General features: G+C 37.0%; 3 protein-coding genes and 1 pseudogene across 3 annotated transcripts; 2 read left to right on the top strand and 2 right to left on the bottom strand.

Annotated features, from left to right (window-relative positions):
- Window positions 1-2335: 2335 nt before the first annotated feature.
- LOC107488726 (uncharacterized) lies at window positions 2336-4008 on the top strand. The gene is made up of 4 exons (XM_021143777.1): window positions 2336-2831; window positions 2912-3068; window positions 3141-3258; window positions 3337-4008. The coding sequence occupies exons 1-4, from the start codon at window positions 2336-2338 to the stop codon at window positions 4006-4008; spliced, it is 1443 nt and encodes a 480-aa protein (XP_020999436.1).
- A 2218-nt stretch (window positions 4009-6226) lies between these two features.
- Window positions 6227-6772, bottom strand: LOC110281485 (protein MAIN-LIKE 2-like). The gene has a single exon (XM_021143776.1). The coding sequence runs from the start codon at window positions 6770-6772 to the stop codon at window positions 6227-6229; it is 546 nt and encodes a 181-aa protein (XP_020999435.1).
- A 2536-nt stretch (window positions 6773-9308) lies between these two features.
- LOC107488808 (glucan endo-1,3-beta-glucosidase 3-like) lies at window positions 9309-13386 on the top strand (annotated as a pseudogene).
- Window positions 13340-16424, bottom strand: LOC107488809 (cysteine-rich receptor-like protein kinase 2). The gene is given in 7 exon segments (XM_052262034.1): window positions 13340-13795; window positions 13888-14038; window positions 14266-14500; window positions 14612-14822; window positions 14901-15040; window positions 15151-15270; window positions 15326-16424. Coding segments are annotated over 7 exon segments (1965 nt in total). The 5' UTR covers window positions 16095-16424; the 3' UTR covers window positions 13340-13456.
- Window positions 16425-20179: the final 3755 nt, after the last annotated feature.

The raw sequence follows: 20179 nt of genomic DNA, 5'->3' as shown, positions 1-20179 counted from the left end.
CTCCACCGCCGCACCGCCGCCCTGCCGTCTCTGATCCTGCCACTGCCCGCCCGCCGCTGCTTCTTCTTCTTCCATTCTGCTTTTGCTTTAATTATGTTGTTGATTTTTTATTATTGTTGTTTCTGGTTGCTTGATTGATTATATTGTTACATTATTATTGTTGTTGTTGTTGTTCTGTTTCTGCTCTTACTTCTTCTGTTTTTACTTGATTCCATTGTTGTTTCATTGGTGTTTCATTATTGTTGTTGTTGTTGTTGTTGTTGTTTTTGTTGTCCTGCTGCTGCTTTGTTTAATTGATAACTGTTGTTGTTTTTGCTGGTGCTTCTGCTTGTGCTTCTGGTGTTTCTGCTTGTGCTTATGGGATTTTGGGGGAAGAATGGAAGGGATAGGGGCATTTTGGTCCGAATGAAGGTTTTAAAACAAACTGAAACCTTGGGGACCATTTTATAGCGAAAAAAAGGTCGAGGACGAAATAAATTTTTGTCCTCTACATTAGGGACCAAAATTATACTTATCTCTTAAAATTACTTATTTTAAAATTTATTCTACAATGTTAACTATCAATAGTTACAAATTTAAAAATTTTCAAATTTTAATTTCTTTTTTAAATTTTTAATAATTTTAAATTCTAAAATTTCTACTGCCTTTGTTTATTTCAAATTTTATAATTTTACACTAATAATACTGTTAGGCTTATCTTTTAGTTTTTTTTTTGGTATTAATCTTTTAGTTTATAATACTATTTAAATTACCTCCAAATTTTAAAATATTATTAGTGTAAATATAAACAATTTATTGTAATTTAAATGAGCACTTCTTTTTAAATTAGTGAATGGTTATTGTAATTTGGTATTAATTATTGTGGAATTTTATATCAGTTAGTTAGTTGTTTTTTGAATATCAGATTTTGTTAAAATGATTTCGAACTATTTTTGTGCAAACAGGGAGGTAGGATTTACTCCACTATGCCAAGAACTTTGGTTTAGAAGTGGACTCTAATTCTGCATGAATTTCAGATGTATACTGTGACAAATTTCATAATAGTTGATAATAAGATAGAAGTAAAAACTGGTGTGAGTAGGTATGTGTTAACATTCTCGTACAGAATCAAAGTTACTCATGTGGAGTGATAAATCATTATTTTATAGTTTGTCTTGTGCTTAATTGAGTGGATTTTATCAATCTTTCATACACTTATTCATACTAAATGCATGGGTTTACATTTTCCTTCCTGATTTTGTGCTATGATTGAAAACATGCTTTTTTGGCCTTATATTTGCTAATATTAATCCTCTCTTATTACCATTAGATGCATTGATATGTGTGTTAAGTGATTTCAGAAATTATGGAGATCCCTACATTTTCTTTACAAGCGTTTCGCTTTCGCTCATTTCTTAATCTCCAAAATGCTGCCATGCTTGAAGATGCTGATATGTTTGGTGAGTTTCATTCAATATATTGCAATTCGTATAAAATTTACACGTGAATGCATATATTAATTTTTCTATTTATTTTGTCACACGAGATATTATTGGCGAGGTAGTGGGAAAGGAAGAACTAAGAGATCTGATAACTAGTAAAGAAAGGGAGACCAAAGGATTGGTGATTATTCTCCAAGGTAGTAACTAGTAAGTATGATTAAACAATCAATATTGATATTTTTTAATTACTGAAACTAATGCTATTGATTTTAAAATAGCAATAACAATCGGATGAGGCTCAAGAATTTCAATATGGGAAGGAAATGGGTGTTTTGGCCAGAAATAGAGCAATGGTGTGTTTCACCCAATGATGGATGCAAGTTCAAAACGCAGGGGCGTGTTGCGTGCGACAAGTGGGAGGCACGATGATGTGGCGCAGCCTTAGCGGGACACATGGCATCACGTGGGGGCGTGCTGACCTAGCATGTGGAGGCGTGATGATGACGTGGAGAAGCTTGAATGGTCCATGCAGGCAATACGTGGGGGCGTGCTGACCAAGCACGTGGGGGCGTGATGCTACGTGGCATCACGTGGGGGCGTCATGGGGACGTGGCCAAGCTTGATTGGTACACGAGGGCATCAAGTGGGGGCGTGCTGAGTCAGCACGCAGGGGCGTCCTGACACGTGGCAGTACGTGATTGGAGTTCACGGTGAATGCTACTCTCTATATAAGGCTGTGGTTGGGTTCATTTTCATGCTGAGGAAGTGTGTGAGTGTTCTTTGAGTGTGTTTCTGGTGTATTGGAGGATACCGCAAAGTTAGTAGTGTATCGCGATGGTGAGATAATACGTAATACTCATGAGGGAGTGAGGTTTGTGTGTCAGAATCCGTTTTCGTTTGTGGTTCCATGGACCATGACGTTTATGGAACTTCAGAATGGTCTCTGTCAAAGCATGGAGAACAGTACATTAATGAGAGTGAGCAGAATTCTGTACCAGAATCCGGTTATAGTTTTTGGTGGTTTAATGCAGTTTGATACCATGCCAATCACTGACGAAGTGACTATGCATAATATGTTTCAAATTCACCAGCAGACTCAGATACGACAGCCACAGATTGAGCTGTATGTTGAGTTTGAAACCATAGAGGCGGAAGGGATTCAAAATGACTTAGAGGTGGAGGATGATAGAGCTGTAGTGTACGTGGGAATGAGTAGTGACAGCGAAGAGGACTTCGAAGCCACTTATGAAGCCGGCGACGAAGAGCAGGATGGTGATGCGGGAGTTGAGACAGCAGCTGATGTAGTGGTTCACCCATCGATCAGTCAACCGATGAACGTGTCACCTTTTATGCGTAAATTGGATCTCGACGCCATGCATGCACCGAAGTTTCCGGAATATTCAAACATAGGTACGTGATGACCGAATAATATGTTTTCTTTAATATATACTTTGGATTGATTAGTAAACGATGATGGGCACTTTCTGTAGGCGTTGCTGATCCTGAGGATGGAGAGTTCCGGATTGGAATGGAATACAGTTCTAGAAAGTCGGTCGTGGTAGCAATTAGAAGTTACACTATCGCTAGAGGAGTTGACTACGACGTGTATGAGTATGAGCCACAGACGTTCTATGCAAAATGCAAGATGTATGGACGCGGGTGCGACTGGCTTATCTGAGCCAGCTTGATACGGAAAAAAGGTTGTTGGGAGATACGCAGATACAACGGTAGGCACACGTGCACAACGGGAGTGATTTCACAGGATCCTTCCAAGTTGGACTTAGACACAGTTGCTGAGGCTATAAGGCCATTGGTCGAGACTGACCCGTCAATAAAGGTGAAAACTATAATAGCCGAAGTCCAGTCAAGGTTCAACCATACCATCAGTTACTGAAAGGCTTGGTTGGCAAATCAGAAGTCCATAGCGAAAGTTTTCGGTGATTGGGAGGAGAGTTATCAAGCCTTGCCGTGGTGGCTCTCGGTTATGGTTCAGAAGATGTCTGGGTCAGTTGTCCAGATAGAAACACGCCCACTTTACAATGGGAATAAAGAGGCGCAAGGGGTAAAAATACTTCATCGCGTATTTTGGAGTTTCAATCCATGCGTTAGGGCATTCAGGCATTGCAAGCCCCTAGTTCAGGTTGACGGAACACACCTATATGGAAAGTACAAAGGTACACTTCTGGTAGCTGTTGCACAGGATGGGAACCAGAACATTGTGCCTATCGCTTTTGTCTTGGTGGAAGGGGAGATAGCTGATGCGTGGCACTTCTTTCTAAGGAATCTGCGAACGCATGTTGTAAGAAAAGATGGTGTGGGTATGATCTCGGACCGGCATGAGTCAATTCGAGCAGCAGTAAATCGTTCCAGAGGTGACTGGCAACCTCCAAGAGCATGGTGGATGTTTTGTATAAGGCACATCGGCAGCAACTTCCTACGAGCATTCAAGGTCCCTCACTTGCAAAAGCTTGTGGTCAATATTGGGTATTCAAGAATGGTGGAGGAGTATAACATCAACTATAAGAGGTTGGAAGAGCGAGGCGAGGCATATGCCAGGTGGTGCGATGCCATTGGACTTAGACATTAGGTATTGGCATTCGACGAGGGACATCGATGGGGCCATATGACGACGAATCTTGTCGAGTGCATTAACTCAGTGTTGAAGGGTGCCCGTAATCTACCTGTGTTGGCGCTAGTCCGAGCAACGTATTATCGGTTAAATGAACTTTTTACGCGGAAGAGTGCTGAGTCTCATGAACGCAAACGTGCTGGATATACTTATTCCGTATTCGCACAACAGCAGATAGAGGCAAGTATGCAACAGGCTGGGAATATAGTTGTGCACCGTTTTGACAGACGGAATGACGTATTTGAGGTGCGCGAAATGACTAGCGGAAAGGTATTAGTCGTTGATCTTGCACGACGTACGTGTGACTGTGGGCACTTTCAGGTAGAACGAATACCATGTCGCCATGTTATTGCTTGCTGTGCTAACCAGCAAATCGATTGGCACGTGTATGTGCATGACGTGTACAAGATGACAGAGGTCCATAAGGTATATAGATTCGAGTTCTCACCGTTAGGTGATGCCGAGACATGGCCTGCGTATGAGGGACCCACATTGGTCGCTAATCCCGCCTTGAGGCGAACGTCGAAAGGTCGCCCAAAATTGACCAGATACTTGAACGAAATGGACTCACGCGACATGCGTGGTCCTCAGATATGCCGTCTCTGTGGTGCTCAAGGACATAGTCGGAGTCGATGTCCTCAGCGTGCTGGATCGAGTGGTGGGGGGAATGACTTTTATTTTCATTGTGTTTGTATTTTTGAATTTGCATTTTTATAATAGATTTTCTTTTTTGTCTTACTCGTGTTTGTAATTTTAAATTTGAGGTTATCCATTGATGTTTAAGACCATGATAATGTTAACATTTACTGCCTTACTGAAGCAAACATACAAATTTTTAACTATGAATAACATCGGCCAACATACATAACATTAAATACGTATTACATTGAACCCTAGTATGAAATCTAAAAACCCCAACCCGATGCTCACTTCTTACAACCCATCCAGCTCAGTGCCTTACCCATCATGCCCATACCTGGCTTTGATGGAGTATACTTATTAGGTGGATTTCGCTCCGTCCGTAGGTCATATGGCGAAGGAATCCACTATCACACGATGCACCCTCTGACGTGTGGTCGGAAGCAGGACGCTGCAAACTATGGCTCATACCTACTGATCCCCATGTGGATCAGCTGAGGCTGACGGTGAATGCATAGCACTAAAATCTGACCAACCACCCAAACTAGCATTGGCTCAATTCTGTAGTTGCTGATCTCCGTGACCGCCGATGGAGAAGTCAAACCAATCATGACCGGCTGGAATCGTCAGCATCGGCTGAGAGTGCTGGGAATGGTGGCTGTGATGAGAGTGGTGGTTGGACGCACTCTAGTCCTGTGCGAGTGGTGGCTGTGGTACATAATAAGGAACCAGCTAAAACACTGCATGCTGAGGTGGATCCTGAGGTGCAGGTGGGCTCTGAGGTGTAGGTGGGACCTAAGGTGCAGGTGGCTGGGGTGCAGCTAGCTGAGGAACATACTCCGACAATCTCAGCATATGTCCGTATGAGCGCATGTACCAATCCCGATACTCCGGGGTCGGTATGAAGTCCCAGGTCGGAAGGGGGTGCAGATCCCGCAGTCGAGTGTGTCGCCTGTTGTCCCACTCCACTATCCACTCCCCATGCAAAACTATCCAATCATAAAGCTGCACTCCGCGAAGAGCCATGCAATGCTGGTCCGGTGGAATGACCCTTGGTATTCGCGCGGGGGGGCTGTGCGAACCCAAACTGACGCATAACTCGGTCCGCAGGGTGCCACTCGATACACTCGAATGACAACAACGGAGCAACGATATCACACACATCAAGATGTACATGTAACTCGCCGGGTACGATTATTCCTTCGTACGGCCGCCACTCAAACTGCCACAGATAATTCCAATGTCAAAACCCTAACAGTAATGTATGGAACTAGGATTCATTAGAACCATAAATATTTACCTCCTGCATGTAGTCTATATCATGCCTAAATGTCACAACGGTCTTCTCTAACCACGCTGTGCTCCGTTCCGAATGACTCCACCTGGAACATGTGTATTTACGTAAATACTCCTAATTGAAACATGCATGATGAATATAATCTCTGACAAGAACCATAAATATTTACCTCATGGCAACTGGTATCTCAGCAGGTGGAAGGATATGTCTCGGTACAGGCGCAATACACGGCATTCGCTCTCATGCCCAAACAAACAACAGATTAAGAGGGCCATCCATCTCCTTCGTATCATATCGTGACGCACGGCATAGTGCTCTGTAAATATGTGCAAGACATGCTGAACCCCAACTATATGTATGGATCCGCTCGAAATTGCGAAGCAACGGTAGATACTTTGCATGGGCGTATGCGGTCGACTTATCTGTGAATAGGGTCGACCCTAACAGACAGAAAATCTGACATCTCACGTATCTCCTTATGGACTCTTCAGTATCCAACGGCTCCTCATCTCTGATACTTCGAACCCAACCAAGCTTTATATAGGATTTCGAATTACGATTGAGCATCGGTTGACGTCCGAATATTGCCATACTCTGACTCTGAACGAAATCACTACTACTATCAGTCCATCCACTCACAGGCTCTCCATCAATTGGTAAGCCAAATATATGTGTGACATCTTCCAATGTCACTGTAACCTCACCCACCGGCAACACAAAAGTGTGAGTCTCCGGCCTCCACCTTTCAACCAGAGCAGCTAACAACGGGTGAAATCCTCTTATCATCCCAATCCTAGATACGTGGTAGAATCCCGTGACGCGTAAGTAGTTTTCGACCCTCAGATTCCAACTCTGTGGCGGATCCAATTTACGCACCAACAAATTTCTGTTAGGCTGCATCAACAAAAATATATTTATTATATTAGTTATAAATATTCATTTATTAATAAACAAATATTATCATATCTATTTATAAAATGTATGTGATCACTTCAATTAATAATATTATTTACATATTTATTTATTTTAATATTTTATTTGTTAAAATCATTAACGTGCAGTGCATTATCATAATTAAAATATTTTTTTTAATATTTTAATATTATTAATAACAAAGTATATATATTTTTTTAATATTTATTTATTACTTTAACATTTATATATTAAACTTTTGAATATGTTCAACATACATATTTATTTACAGTATATTATTACTTTAACATTTATATATTAAACTTTTGAATATGTTCAACATACATATTTATTTACAGTATATATATTTTTTATTTTATTAGAGTATTATTTTTATATTTTTATCATAGATAAATATATTTTTTTAAAAAAAATTAGTATATCGTATAGTATATTATAGTATAATATATATTTTATTTTAGTATTTTTATATTAGAAAATTAATTTAAAATTGACAAAAAATTATTTTTTTAACATATTAAATAACAAAAAATAAAAAATAAAATATACAATAAAAATATAATTTACCAATTTATATATATGGGATGATCCAAATAATTTATAATATGTTTTTCCGAAGCATTATAATTACGAACCATTCTTTAAAATAAATACAAAATAATATTTCTCTTTTTTTATTGTCTATTATTTTTTCACCCTTTCCACTAGCAGCAACACCCTTCCCCTTTGATGAGTTCGCAACCCCCTTTTTCCCTCTCACTAACACCCTTTCTTAAGAATGTTACCCTCAAACTCTCTCACTAACTCTTTCTGTGTTGCAGTTGGAGGAGAAGACTCCTTATATAGAGTATGAAGAGGGCACGCTTGCTGCTGCATGGCAGCAGCTGCAGCACGCCCCCGAGGTGCAGGAACATTGGAACTCCGCGACGCCAGCTCCACCTCGCCCCTGCGTGGTGTCAGAAGCGTGCATGCTCGCCGCGTCACGTCGTCTCTGCGTGGTGCGGACACGTTGTTCCATAGCAGGGTCAGCACGCCCCTACGTGTTAACTGGGTTCTCCACCACCCGATAAATCACCCCACCCTCTAATATTCTTCCAAAACACCAATGATTTTTCCATAATAAAAATAATTTTCGACCGGATGAGTTGTACTTTGTTTGATGAACTGATAGACCAAATTATATCTTACCTACAGGAGAATAGGATAGAATCGCTCATCATAGTTCTGCAGAACTTTAAGAAATCTAGGTGGAATGAAAAAACATCTTTTCAAAACAAATTTATTAATAAACTCGTAAAATGTGATTTATACTAAGAAAACTTATTAATCACCTTATTTTAACAACGGTTATAGAATAGCTTAAAATGTCACTTATCTTTATGAATCTTATTGTTATTACTTATTAATCACCTTTTAATTTTTACAATGGCTTAAGATAAATTTAAAATGAAACAAAAAATATTGTGGACACAAATGATAGAAAATTAATTAAATTTTTTTATTAGACTAATAAACTCATTTATTATTAACCGAACATTAATATAGAGTACAATTATGAAGTATCAATACATATTTTATTCACGTACAAATTAAAAATATGTCTAATGGATATTATAAAAAAAAATTAACTAAATTATTTATAACCAATACGAAAGCATTCTTTTATAAACTGTGCGCAATATTAATTTAACAATAATTAGTGCATTTTTTAAAATCTTTTAAGTGACCAACAATTAATACTTTTACATAATGATTTATTAACATTTTAACAAAAATAATTTCCATAGTTTCCTTGAAATATATATAATACTAATTTCACATAGAAATTTTTAATCATATATTAATTTTAACTAATAAAATATTAAACAATATAATTATGCCAAATTTTATACATTAATTTTTAAAGTTGAACTCTACATTAATATTATTAATTATGTTATCTACATACTAATTAAATTAAATTTACTAATTAATATGTACTACTCAACTTAAAAACAAATTAATATGAATACAATAAATAGATTACGTACACAACCTGTGCATCGCGCGGACTTTCCACTAGTATTCATTGAAAATGTTATGTGAATAATGGGACTCACTGTTAATTTATTTATTTTTTATGATTACATAAGATGAAGTGTGATTTTAACTCAAGTTAATGACAGTTAACAGAGCTAAAGAAGGATCCAAGAGATGGCAACTGTCAATGGCTTTGGGACACAAACCAAAGCAGAGCGCAAGTGGGGATTTTTGAAGCAGAAACAGAAAAGATGCCACGTCAACATTTTATGTTGCTATCATAGATGCTAATCCACCAATCACAATAGCCTATGAACTGCACCAACACTGCAACACTGCTTCATTATTCACGTTATTAATAAAACACTGAATCATACACTTCCTTAATTAAAAAAAGCCTGACTTTCTTGTCCACTAATAATAGTTACTACTTGGCTGATTTGCCACCTGCATCTCCAAATCTCAGCCGTTGGATCCCTGACACACACTCCCATTTATGATTTTATGATCCCACAGACACAAATTCTAGTTTTGATTTTTCAGTTTTGACCACTCACAAGACCCAACAACGCAAACTCTCTTCTCCCTCCCAACCTCAGAGCACTTCTTGGTTCTTACTTCTCTATGCCAAAGCTCAAAGGGTATCAAAAGGTGCAAGCTTTTTGAGACCCCAAGTTGTAGAGAGCCACTTTTTAGTTTGCAGTGGAACTGGCAGTGTTTCTTTGTGTATAACGATTTCTCTAAGCAATCATCAATGGCTGTTCTGCTGCTTCTTTTTTTCCTGCTTGCATGTTCTGTCTATGGAGGTAAGTAATAAGTTTATGTGATTTTTAGCATCTGTTTCTATGTTCCCTGGGCATCTGATATCATTGGTTATTAATCTATCATTAAGTATTCTCTTAATAAGCTTTCTAATTTAGTAATGGTTGGTGTGGGGGTATAGTACTCTTGTTTTTTTTGGCTTCTAGCTCTTGTTCTTTTCATCATTATGTCTAGTTAGTCCTTTCATTACCACCTTCCTTTCATCATCATATGGGTTTGTAGATTCTTACTTTTTTGTATCTTTGCTATTTGTCATGGTTAGTAAGTATTTGCTTCTAATTAACATTTTAGGTAAAGGGTAATGATACAATGTATTAACCCCTTTTTTTAACTATTAAATACTAGAAGGAAGTAATTATTCTTTCATTGCATTTTGGCTGTTGAATGTGGGAGATGTCAGATGTTGCTATAAATGTAAAGAGCCAGAACCTTGCTACAAGAGCATAACAATGTTGGAATAGAAAGTTAGAGAAAAGGTTGTGTAATACAAATATAGGCATTTTTAGTTTATTTATTTATTATTATTTGCAAAAGAAAAGGCCTTTGCAAGAAAGTGTTTTCCTTTGTGCTGAATCTCTGATCTATCCTTTCTAATTTTTAATGGGATTCTGGGACAATTTTGTTGCATCCCAACTCAAGAAACAGCTTCTTTTGCAGTTTGCACTTAACTAAACTTTTTATGAAAAAGCGATGGTACTAAAATACCCCTGTTGTGAATGCCACTATGCCAGTGATGAAGTGGAATATTTATACTATATTTAATCATTTTGGTCTATCAATCAACCTCATTGATACTGAGTTGGTGAGTTGGTAGCATTGTTGCCTAGCTCCCATGAATTAGACATGGTAACCAAAAGCATGGGAAAAATGTTATTAAATGAAATCCTCATTTTATGTTTTTAAAAACTGATAATCAAAGTGAATCTTTTGCAAATTAACCTAAGAACAAGCGATCATTTGAGTATATTAGACTTCTTTTAGTTAAACCCAAGGATAATCCACGGGATGACAGGTTAACAAACCTTGAATTTCAACCATGACCAAAAAAAAAAATTCAGTTTATGAACTATAGCTATGGGCTTAGGATGTAGCATTAGTTAGTTGGACAATCTGACAATCCATCACTGAAAGCTTATTCCAGAATTTTGAAATATATGTTTTGCTTTGACATTCTATGAATGCAATGTGGCTGTGCCTCCTTAAGATATGAATTTTTTCAATATTATTCCTCATGAACAAAGCTGATAATCAAGTTTTCTTTTATTAAATCTTTTTCCCCTTTTGTTACCCAATTAAAATTGAAGAAAGCATGGTATCAATTTTTAAATCACTTCGCGGATAATTTTGAAAATACAGTATTACTTTAAATGAATGACTCAAATACAATTCCATAAAAGACTAATGAATAGGCTTTATAGCTATTTTATTAAATAGGTCATGGTAAGATTGGATATTTGAAACACATTTTATTAGATCATAAATGGACTTATTAGCTGTTTTCACAAATCCATGTTGGTCCAAACCAAGATTCATATGTTCCTTATTTTCTAGTTTCTATTTGTTCTTGATTATCACTTCATCTGCATTATTATTTTCATCTCATAATCTGTTTATGAGCAGGATCATATAGTATTTATATAATTTGTTGGTTTCTTTCTTTCTTCTGCAGATTCCTTTATTGGTGTAAACATTGGTACAGACATAACTAACATGCCAAGTGCAACAGAGACTGTGGCCCTTCTTAAGGCTCAAAGTATCCAACATGTTAGACTCTATGATGCTGACAGGGCCATGCTTCTTGCACTTGCCAACACCGGAATCCGTGTAACCGTTTCTGTTCCCAACAACTTGCTACTCGGCATTGGCCAATCGAATGCCACGGCCGCCAACTGGGTTGCACACAATGTGGTAGCTCATGTCCCTGCAACCAACATAACTGCCATAGCAGTTGGATCTGAAGTCCTAACAGCCCTCTCAAATGTTGCACCTGTCCTAGTCAATGCACTAAAATTCATTCAATCTGCACTTGTTGCTGCCAATCTCGATCAGCAAATTAAAGTCTCTACCCTCCATCCCAAGCATTCTTTAATAAAACATGGGATCCTGTCATGGTTCCATTGCTTAAGTTTTTGCAATCAACAGGTTCATATCTTATGCTCAACGTTTACCCTTACTACAATTACATGCAATCTGAAGGTAAAATCCAACTGGAATATGCTCTGTTCCGGCCTCTGCCGCCAAATAAGGAAGCTGTTGATGCCAACACTATGCTCCACTATACTAATGTTTTCGATGCAGTGATCGATGCTGCTTATTTTGCAATGTTATACTTGAACTTCACAAATATCCCTGTTGTAGTGACAGAGTCAGGATGGCCCTCCAAAGGCGATTCATCTGAGCCGGATGCAACAATTGACAATGCTAACACTTACAACAGTAACTTGATCAGACATGTCCTTAATACTTCAGGGACTCCAAAGCATCCTAGAATTCCAGTTAGTACATATATTTATGAGCTCTATAACGAAGACTTAAGACCAGGTCCTGTATCCGAAAAGAACTGGGGACTTTTCTATGCTAATGGAGCACCAGTATATACTTTGCATTTGACCGGTGCTGGTACTGTATTTGCAAATGATACAACAAATCAAACCTTTTGTGTTGCTAAGAGTAATGCTGATTCTAAGTTGCTACAGGCAGCACTTGATTGGGCTTGTGGACCAGGGAAGGTGGATTGTTCGCCCTTGCGGCAGGGTCAAGAGTGTTATGAACCGAATAATGTAGTTGCGCACGCGACTTATGCTTTCAATGCATATTATCAGCAGATGGCTAAATCTCCTGGAACTTGTGATTTTAAAGGAGTTGCTTTTGTCACCACCACAAATCCAAGTAAGGAATCTGGACTCTTTAATAATTATAACTATATTTGAAGGTGGCTACATAAGTTATGGATACATTTTTTTATGGCTACAAAAGTTAATTGTTAATTTTGCACCTTTGTTTTTTAGTTGCTCAAGTGGCTTGGCAATCTAATAGAACTATTATTTGTTATCATTATCACAGGTCATGATTCCTGTGTATTTCCAGGAAGGTATGATCTCAAGGATTCATATATTTTTTTCTGATTATTGTAATTAACTGTTCATTCTTATTTATTATATTTCCCTTTAATATTTGTGATGAACAGTGGTGGTAAAAATGGCACCAGCATAAATGGCACATCACTGGCCCCATCTAACACTTCCACTGCTTCAGGCAGCTTGACACAACACTACTATAATGGAGGATCTTTGATAAGTTCTGTGATTCTTGGTGCTTTACTTCTGAGTGCTGTTTTATAAGATCAAATTAAGCACAGTTCATATTCATCAGCATGGGAATCAGATTTTCAGAGATACACACTCTTCCAACTACCTTTTTCATAAAGGTTGCAGCTAGCACACCCAATTTTGTGTTCCTCGTGTCGAAAGGATTTAAAGGGTGGCGAAGTCTGCCAAGAACTCAAAATGTATATTGGCAAGTGTAACTTTGATTTTCCATTGAATTTTTGTACAAATGAACGGAAAGAATTATTAGACATTGCTGTAAGTACCTTGTAAGGCTAATTTAATTTTTTCACATTGTTATTTGTTGTATCCTAATGTTCTTGTATAAATTAGTAATGGATAGAGATATACATTGTTAGTACTAGGCAGATCACCTGGGATGAAAAGAGCTATGGGACATGGTAGCGACTGAGTCATCTGCAACGAGAGGGAAAAATGGGTCACCACTTATGTCACAGAATTCCATGGTATTCTCATCTAGGAAAGGTGGATTAGAAGGAGCAACAAGTTGCTCCTCCTTCTTTGTTAGCATCTGCAGCACTTTTGACATAGTTGGCCGCAACAAATGGTTCTCTTGGGTGCATAGAAGTCCTATTTGAACCACTCTTAAGATCTCATTCTTAACACTGCTGTTGTTGTAGTCTTCATGCAACTGAAGATTTGGATCAAATAATTGTTCAGCTGTCCCTGACTGAAAGTGTTTCCATGCCTGATGTTGCAAAATTATGTTAAGATCAAAGCAAGAAAAAAACTAGTTCAACAACAATAAAAATAAATCAGGTTAAGGAATCTGATACTGACCACTGTAATTAAGCTGTCTGAATATTCAGCTGCTTTGCTCCTGTTGTTCTGTCTCCCGGTAACTATCTCTAGCAGTAGCACTCCAAAACTATACACATCTGCCTTTTCTGTTAACTGACCATGAGCTATGTACTCTGGAGCCATATAACCCCTGCAGAACATATATATAGATGGTTATTAAAGGTCTAGTACAGAGAAATTTGCTCCAAACAACATTTTTCTCTGTAGGGACTTGGAAATTATGGGGTGTCCAAAGCCCCAGATTAGTAGTATAGGATGCTTAATGTTGTATTTAGGTACTTAGCAGGCTCTTATTCTAATATGTTCAAAATTGTTATTATTGGGGGGAAAATGGTAGATGGGATTAGAGGTACTTACAAAGTTCCTGCAATAGCTGTACTTATATGGCTCTTATCTTCTTGAAAGGATCTAGCCAAGCCAAAATCTGCGATTTTAGCACGAAGCTTTGCATCCAAGAGGATGTTGCTGGCTTTTATATCTCTGTGAATTATTTTGGTTTTAGAATTCTCATGTAGGTATGCTAATCCTTCAGCTGTCCCAACGATGATTTCGTATCTCTTCTCCCAGTTCAGTTCTCTTCCCTTATTCTTGTCTACAATGTTTACATTGAGAAGTACTATGGTTAGGATATAAGCAATGATAGTAAAAGTGTAGGATTTCATATCTCAGAAGGGGAAACCTATGGCATGAGTTTGGGAATTACCAAAAATGAAGCGATCGAGACTTCTGTTGGGCAGATATTCATACACAAGCAGGCTTTCGGGTCCTGAACAACTGCATCCTAACAGTCGGACTAGATTCTTGTGTTCCACGCTACTGATTATGTTCACTTCATTGTAGAAATCTCCTGCTCTATGTTTGTTATTGAAATATAGCCTCTTGATAGCAATCTCTCTTCCATCAGGTAGAACTCCCTGCAATAGAAAATTGTTATATAGTTGCATTCTTATGTTAAAATGGTTGGGATATAGGTATGCAGATAAGATAACTACTTTGTAAACTGTTCCGAATCCTCCTTGTCCTAACTTGTTAGTCTCATCAAAGGATCCAGTAGCCCTTTCCAGTGAAGTGTACTTGAAATTCAGGCTACTGCGGCGAAGGGACTTTGCTAACTTTTCTGTATCATATGAACCTGAATTCCAGAATAAGCATCGGCATACATACTTAAACATAGTTGTTATATAACAGATTGATGATTCATAAGAACAAACAAATAAGGTATTAATTAGACAAGTCACTTACCTCTTCTTTTCTTTTGAATGTATCTAAGTTTCAAGATATATATCCCAATAGCTATTCCAACCACAAAAACAATCAATGAACTAACCACTGCAACCACCAGCACTATTACATTACCTGCACAAATCAGAAAACAAAACTGCTCTCAGGATTTACAATTACAAAAAACGTGTAAACTTTTCTAAATTCTCAAGATTCATTTACCCTTTGAGCTTCNNGAGGAAATCTTTGTCTGAGAACCTCATGAAGCAACCGGTGTTAAGCGCACGGCCTTCTTCCCAAGGCAAGCATCCCAATAGAGAAGTTGATGCATTCTGAAGACATGCTTTACAAGAGCTTGTGTTCAAAGTCCTCCAACAATCAGCCAGCACATAAGCAGACTCATTAACCGTTCCGGTCACGGCGACCTTCCCTCTAGCATATCCTTTACTGCTAAGTGCATCTTGAACTGCTGTTACAATTGCTTGCTTTGCAGCTTCTTGAAAACTTGAGTTCTTCCTTGTTCTGTTCCCACATACTGCATTATCTCCTGCTCCTGTATACTCATCAAAGAAGCTATAATTCTCGGCCCTCATGAAGCAACCATCGAGGTAAATGCGCCCACCATTGAAAGGGAAGCACTGAGGAAGAACCGTCCTTGCCTCGGCATAACATAGCACACAATCAAGCAATGAAAGATCTCCATAGCACTGAGCTAGGCCATAGTTAGTATCAAGTCCTGTCCCTGTAACTGTTGTTCCAAATCCGGTACTTCGCATCTGTTCACTGATTTTCTCCATGGTTGCAACGAAATTCGGAACATAGATGGTGCTGTTGTGCTCTAGTTGATGACCACATGCTATTTGGATTGTTCTTGCCCTTGGTTCTGCCATTACTGAGTTGATGAGAAGGAAAATAATGAATTGAGAAGGGATGAGAAGGATTGTTTTAATCATTTTTGTGATCATCTTATTCTAATCTGATTCAACTTCACTAGTTAGATGTTCAAATAATTAACATGACTCTACAATTATGTTGTTTTACTATTACTATGAAAGGACAGGACTATTTGTTAGTGAAGAGAGAGAATATTTTGTTGAACATTTGGTATGAAATGTAGTTGTTTTATGGTATGAAAGCTGAATGATTAGAAGAAACTCAAAATCTCTTTCTACTTCTGAGAAGAAAGGTAACTTGAAGACTAATAGGAGATTCTGACAAAAGAAAGAAAAAATCTCCAAAAGAAGTAACATAAAGCGTGTGAAGAACTGAATGAGAGGGCCCTAAAAATAGTCACTACCCTTCTCAAGTTTCAAAAATATTGCTACCTGTTCGGTCATCAATTGCCACCATTAAGAAGGGTAGATATTGATTCTTTTCCCTTGTTTACACTTTGGAGAGAGAAAGGTTAGAATATGCATTTAGTTGCATTTACAAACTTGACACACGTCTTCTATGGGGGACATTCAATTATAAAGAAAAAAATTTGGACTTAATATACAGAGTATATTTAATTAAACGATAAAATAGATATGTGTAAGTTCTATACGTTAATGTTGTAAGTGTGAGTAGTGTTGAAATTAGTTCCACATAAAAAAAAGTAAGAAAGAGTGAAGAATTTATAAGATGAGAGACCCATTAACTTGACATCTTAAGGTTTTTAGTTGTGACAACTTAAGGTTTTGAGTTAGATGTTGTGTCTTCTCATTTTATGTTCTCTCACTTGATTTCTCTCCACAGTCGGCCAAACACTATAATGCTAGGAGAAAAAAAAAAAAACAGACAGAATTTATTTTATTTAGTGTTCATTAATTGTCACAATAATTAATGAATATTAAATAAGACAAGTTATGGTTATTTTTTATTAGTTTTTTTTGTTACCAAACATTTTATGGTAATTATTAGACATGATATATTGTTAAATGGTGTTAAGCAATAATTTGATCATTTGATGTTCATTATTAGTGCAGGTAAAACTAGAGAGTTGTGAAAAAGAGCCCCTAATATTTGCCAATGTTTCCCAATGAAAATGAAACAAGACAACAACAAAAAATGTCGGCAATGTATTTAAATGTCTTTCCCCACAAGAAAAAGAAAATGAAAACCAACGTCATTTATTGTTATTGATTGAGAAAATAGACCCTACATTACCACAACTATTCAACACATTGGCAACTGGTAGTGACCTTTCAAGGCAGTATAAGAGACTCTAACAACAAAAGAACAAACACAAAACGAAATAAAAAATTATTTACTATTATTAGAAAGATAAACTGTACTGTGAAGTTGAATTTTTACTTTTTGAAGGTAAGTGAAAAGAAGAAAGATGTACAAATGAATGAAACAAGTCAAGAACCGATGTTGATGGTGCAAGAGTGGCCAGAAGCAGAAGCAAGTTTGTGAGTTTGAGACTTTTAAGTGTGAAGAGTTGAAAAAAAGGGTTATGCTGACACAGAACTCACAAGGTTTTCAAACCAAGCAAGTACTAATCCGGCTAATTATATTTTTTTTATAAAAGATTACAAAAAAATAAGTATAAAACCTATTACTTTCTTTGTTATTTCTAAGTGTTACCTAGATTATTTCTTTATCAATAATAGGTTTACCATTGTAATTATTTTTTAGTGAGAGTACATAAAAAAAGTACATAGTATATAAGGTGTAATAACTCAACAAATATTCTCTAAGGGGGATTTTTCATTCTCTCCAATAATGAGAAGAACCTATCTCTCTCCCTCTCTTAATCCCTTCTGATTCATCAAACCATCAACATCACAGCTTGAACAGCTTAGGGCATGAGATTTTCTTCATGGTGCGGTGAGCGTGGAGAGCAACCAATCTGTGAATCAAAAAAAAAAAAAAGAAAAGTTGAGAATTGAGATCAATCCAATTTTGCCATTATATCTAAAGTAAAAGAATTATTATTTAAGGCAATTCAAATGGAAAAGGAAAAGAGAGAGAGAAATGTTAAGTGCTTAATAATGATTATGCATAGTCTAATTTAATTATTAAGGTGTGCTTATTGAAGAAAATATCATGCCCTAAGCTGTTTAAGTTGTGATGTTGATGGTTTGATGAATCATAAGGGATTAAGAGAGGGAGAGAGATATGTTCTTCTCATTGTTGGAGAGAATGAAAAATCTCCCTTAGAAAATATTTGTTGAGTTATTACACCTTATATACTATGTACTTTTTTTTTATGTACTCTCACTAAAAAATAATTACAATGGTAAACCTATTATTGATAAAGAAATAATCTAGGTAACAATGGCAGCAACATAACACCACCATCAATCACGTGATCACTGAGGGGCATGATGATATACTCAGTGACAAACAATTCCAGCTCAATTGTTTCCAAGAGAACATTGGAATATCAAGATCTGGATTTACTCCAGAGCAAAGATTTGCCTTGTTAGAGTTGATCAAAGACAAAAGTGTGCAGCAACAACCTCATAATGCAAATCAAATTTTGACTAATTCCATTCACACTTTCACTCCAGGTAAAACCATTGCATTACATTTTAATGCGAGAATTATGAGTATTATCACTCCAAAATCTGCACTATGGGTCATTGATTCCAGTGTAATAGATCATGTGACTTTGACTTAAAAGATTTTGCAAGTTTTCAAAATATTGATCCAATCAATGTGATATTGCCAAATGGAACCAAAACTGTTAGCACTATCATTGGCACAATCACATTCTCTAAAAAATTTTTTCTCAAAAATGTTTTATACATTCCTTCTTTTGATTTTAAATTGATATCTGTGTCAAAGTTAACCTCAAACTTACATTGTCAATTGTTAATCAATGATAAGTGTTGTGAGATACAAGATAGATCCACATCAAAAATGATTGGCATTGCTGAGTGTATAGAAGGGTTATATACAATGAGTACTAATTGTCGTGGATGACAAGAGCAGATTCACTTGGATTTTTTTTATCAAAACCAAATCTGAAGTATCACAATTGGTTATTAATTTTGTGAATTTTGTCAAAGTACAATTTGAAAAAAAGTTATGTGTATAAGGACCGACAATGGGCCAGAGTTCACTCTAAAATTCTTTTTTGCATCAACTGGAATTTTACACCAAAGCTCTTGTGTGAAAACACCAGAGCAAAACAGGATTGTAGAGAGAAAATACCAGCACATTTTAGGTATTGCTAGAGCACTACTATTTCAATCAGGAATTCTACATTGTTTTTGGTAATACGCAGTTGCTCACACCATTCACCTAATTAATAGGTTGCCCAGCACTAACCTGGATAATGCTAGTCCTTACGAGCTTTTGTATGGTAACTTACCTGACCTTTCATATTTAAGAGTATTTGGTTCTCTTGCATATGCCTCCACATTAACAAATTCAAGAACAAAATTAGACCCAAGAGCCAGAAAAACAGCTTTTCTTGGTTTTAAATTAGGAACAAAGGGTTTTCGACTTATTGATTTAAAATCAAAGGAAATTTTCATATCCAGAAATGTAATTTTTTATGAAACTCATTTTCCATTTTTACATTCCACTAGCACTGACATTTCTGTAGTGCCCATTCGTACTCCACAATGCATTGATCTTTTTCAATATGATACACCATCCACACATCATTTGCAATCACCCACACATACCACACTCATAGATTCAAATGAACATTTCTCAAGCTCAATGCACTCACCAATTTTCTCACACACCATTGCACCAATTACCACACCACACACTGATCATGCACCTGCATCACAACACTCTGACATCACACATGACTGCATTACTAGAAAGTCTGAAAGAGTCAAGAAACCGCCTGCTTATTTGAAGGACTATCATTGTATGACAACCCACACAGCTCACTCTAGCAATGTTTCCAACTCTAACTCTTTATATCCTATCTCACAACACTTGTCATATGATAAACTAACCCCGAAATATAAGTCACTTTCTCTAGCCATCACCTCAAATCAAGAACCTAGCACTTATGAGGAAGCGGCTGCACATGAATGTTGGAGAAAGGCAATACAAGATGAATTGACAGCTCTAGATCAGAACAGAACTTGGTGTC

Source organism: Arachis duranensis, chromosome 5, assembly GCF_000817695.3.
Source record: "Arachis duranensis cultivar V14167 chromosome 5, aradu.V14167.gnm2.J7QH, whole genome shotgun sequence".
Lineage (NCBI taxonomy): Eukaryota > Viridiplantae > Streptophyta > Magnoliopsida > Fabales > Fabaceae > Arachis > Arachis duranensis.
This window is presented reverse-complemented; position numbering and strand designations above follow the sequence as displayed.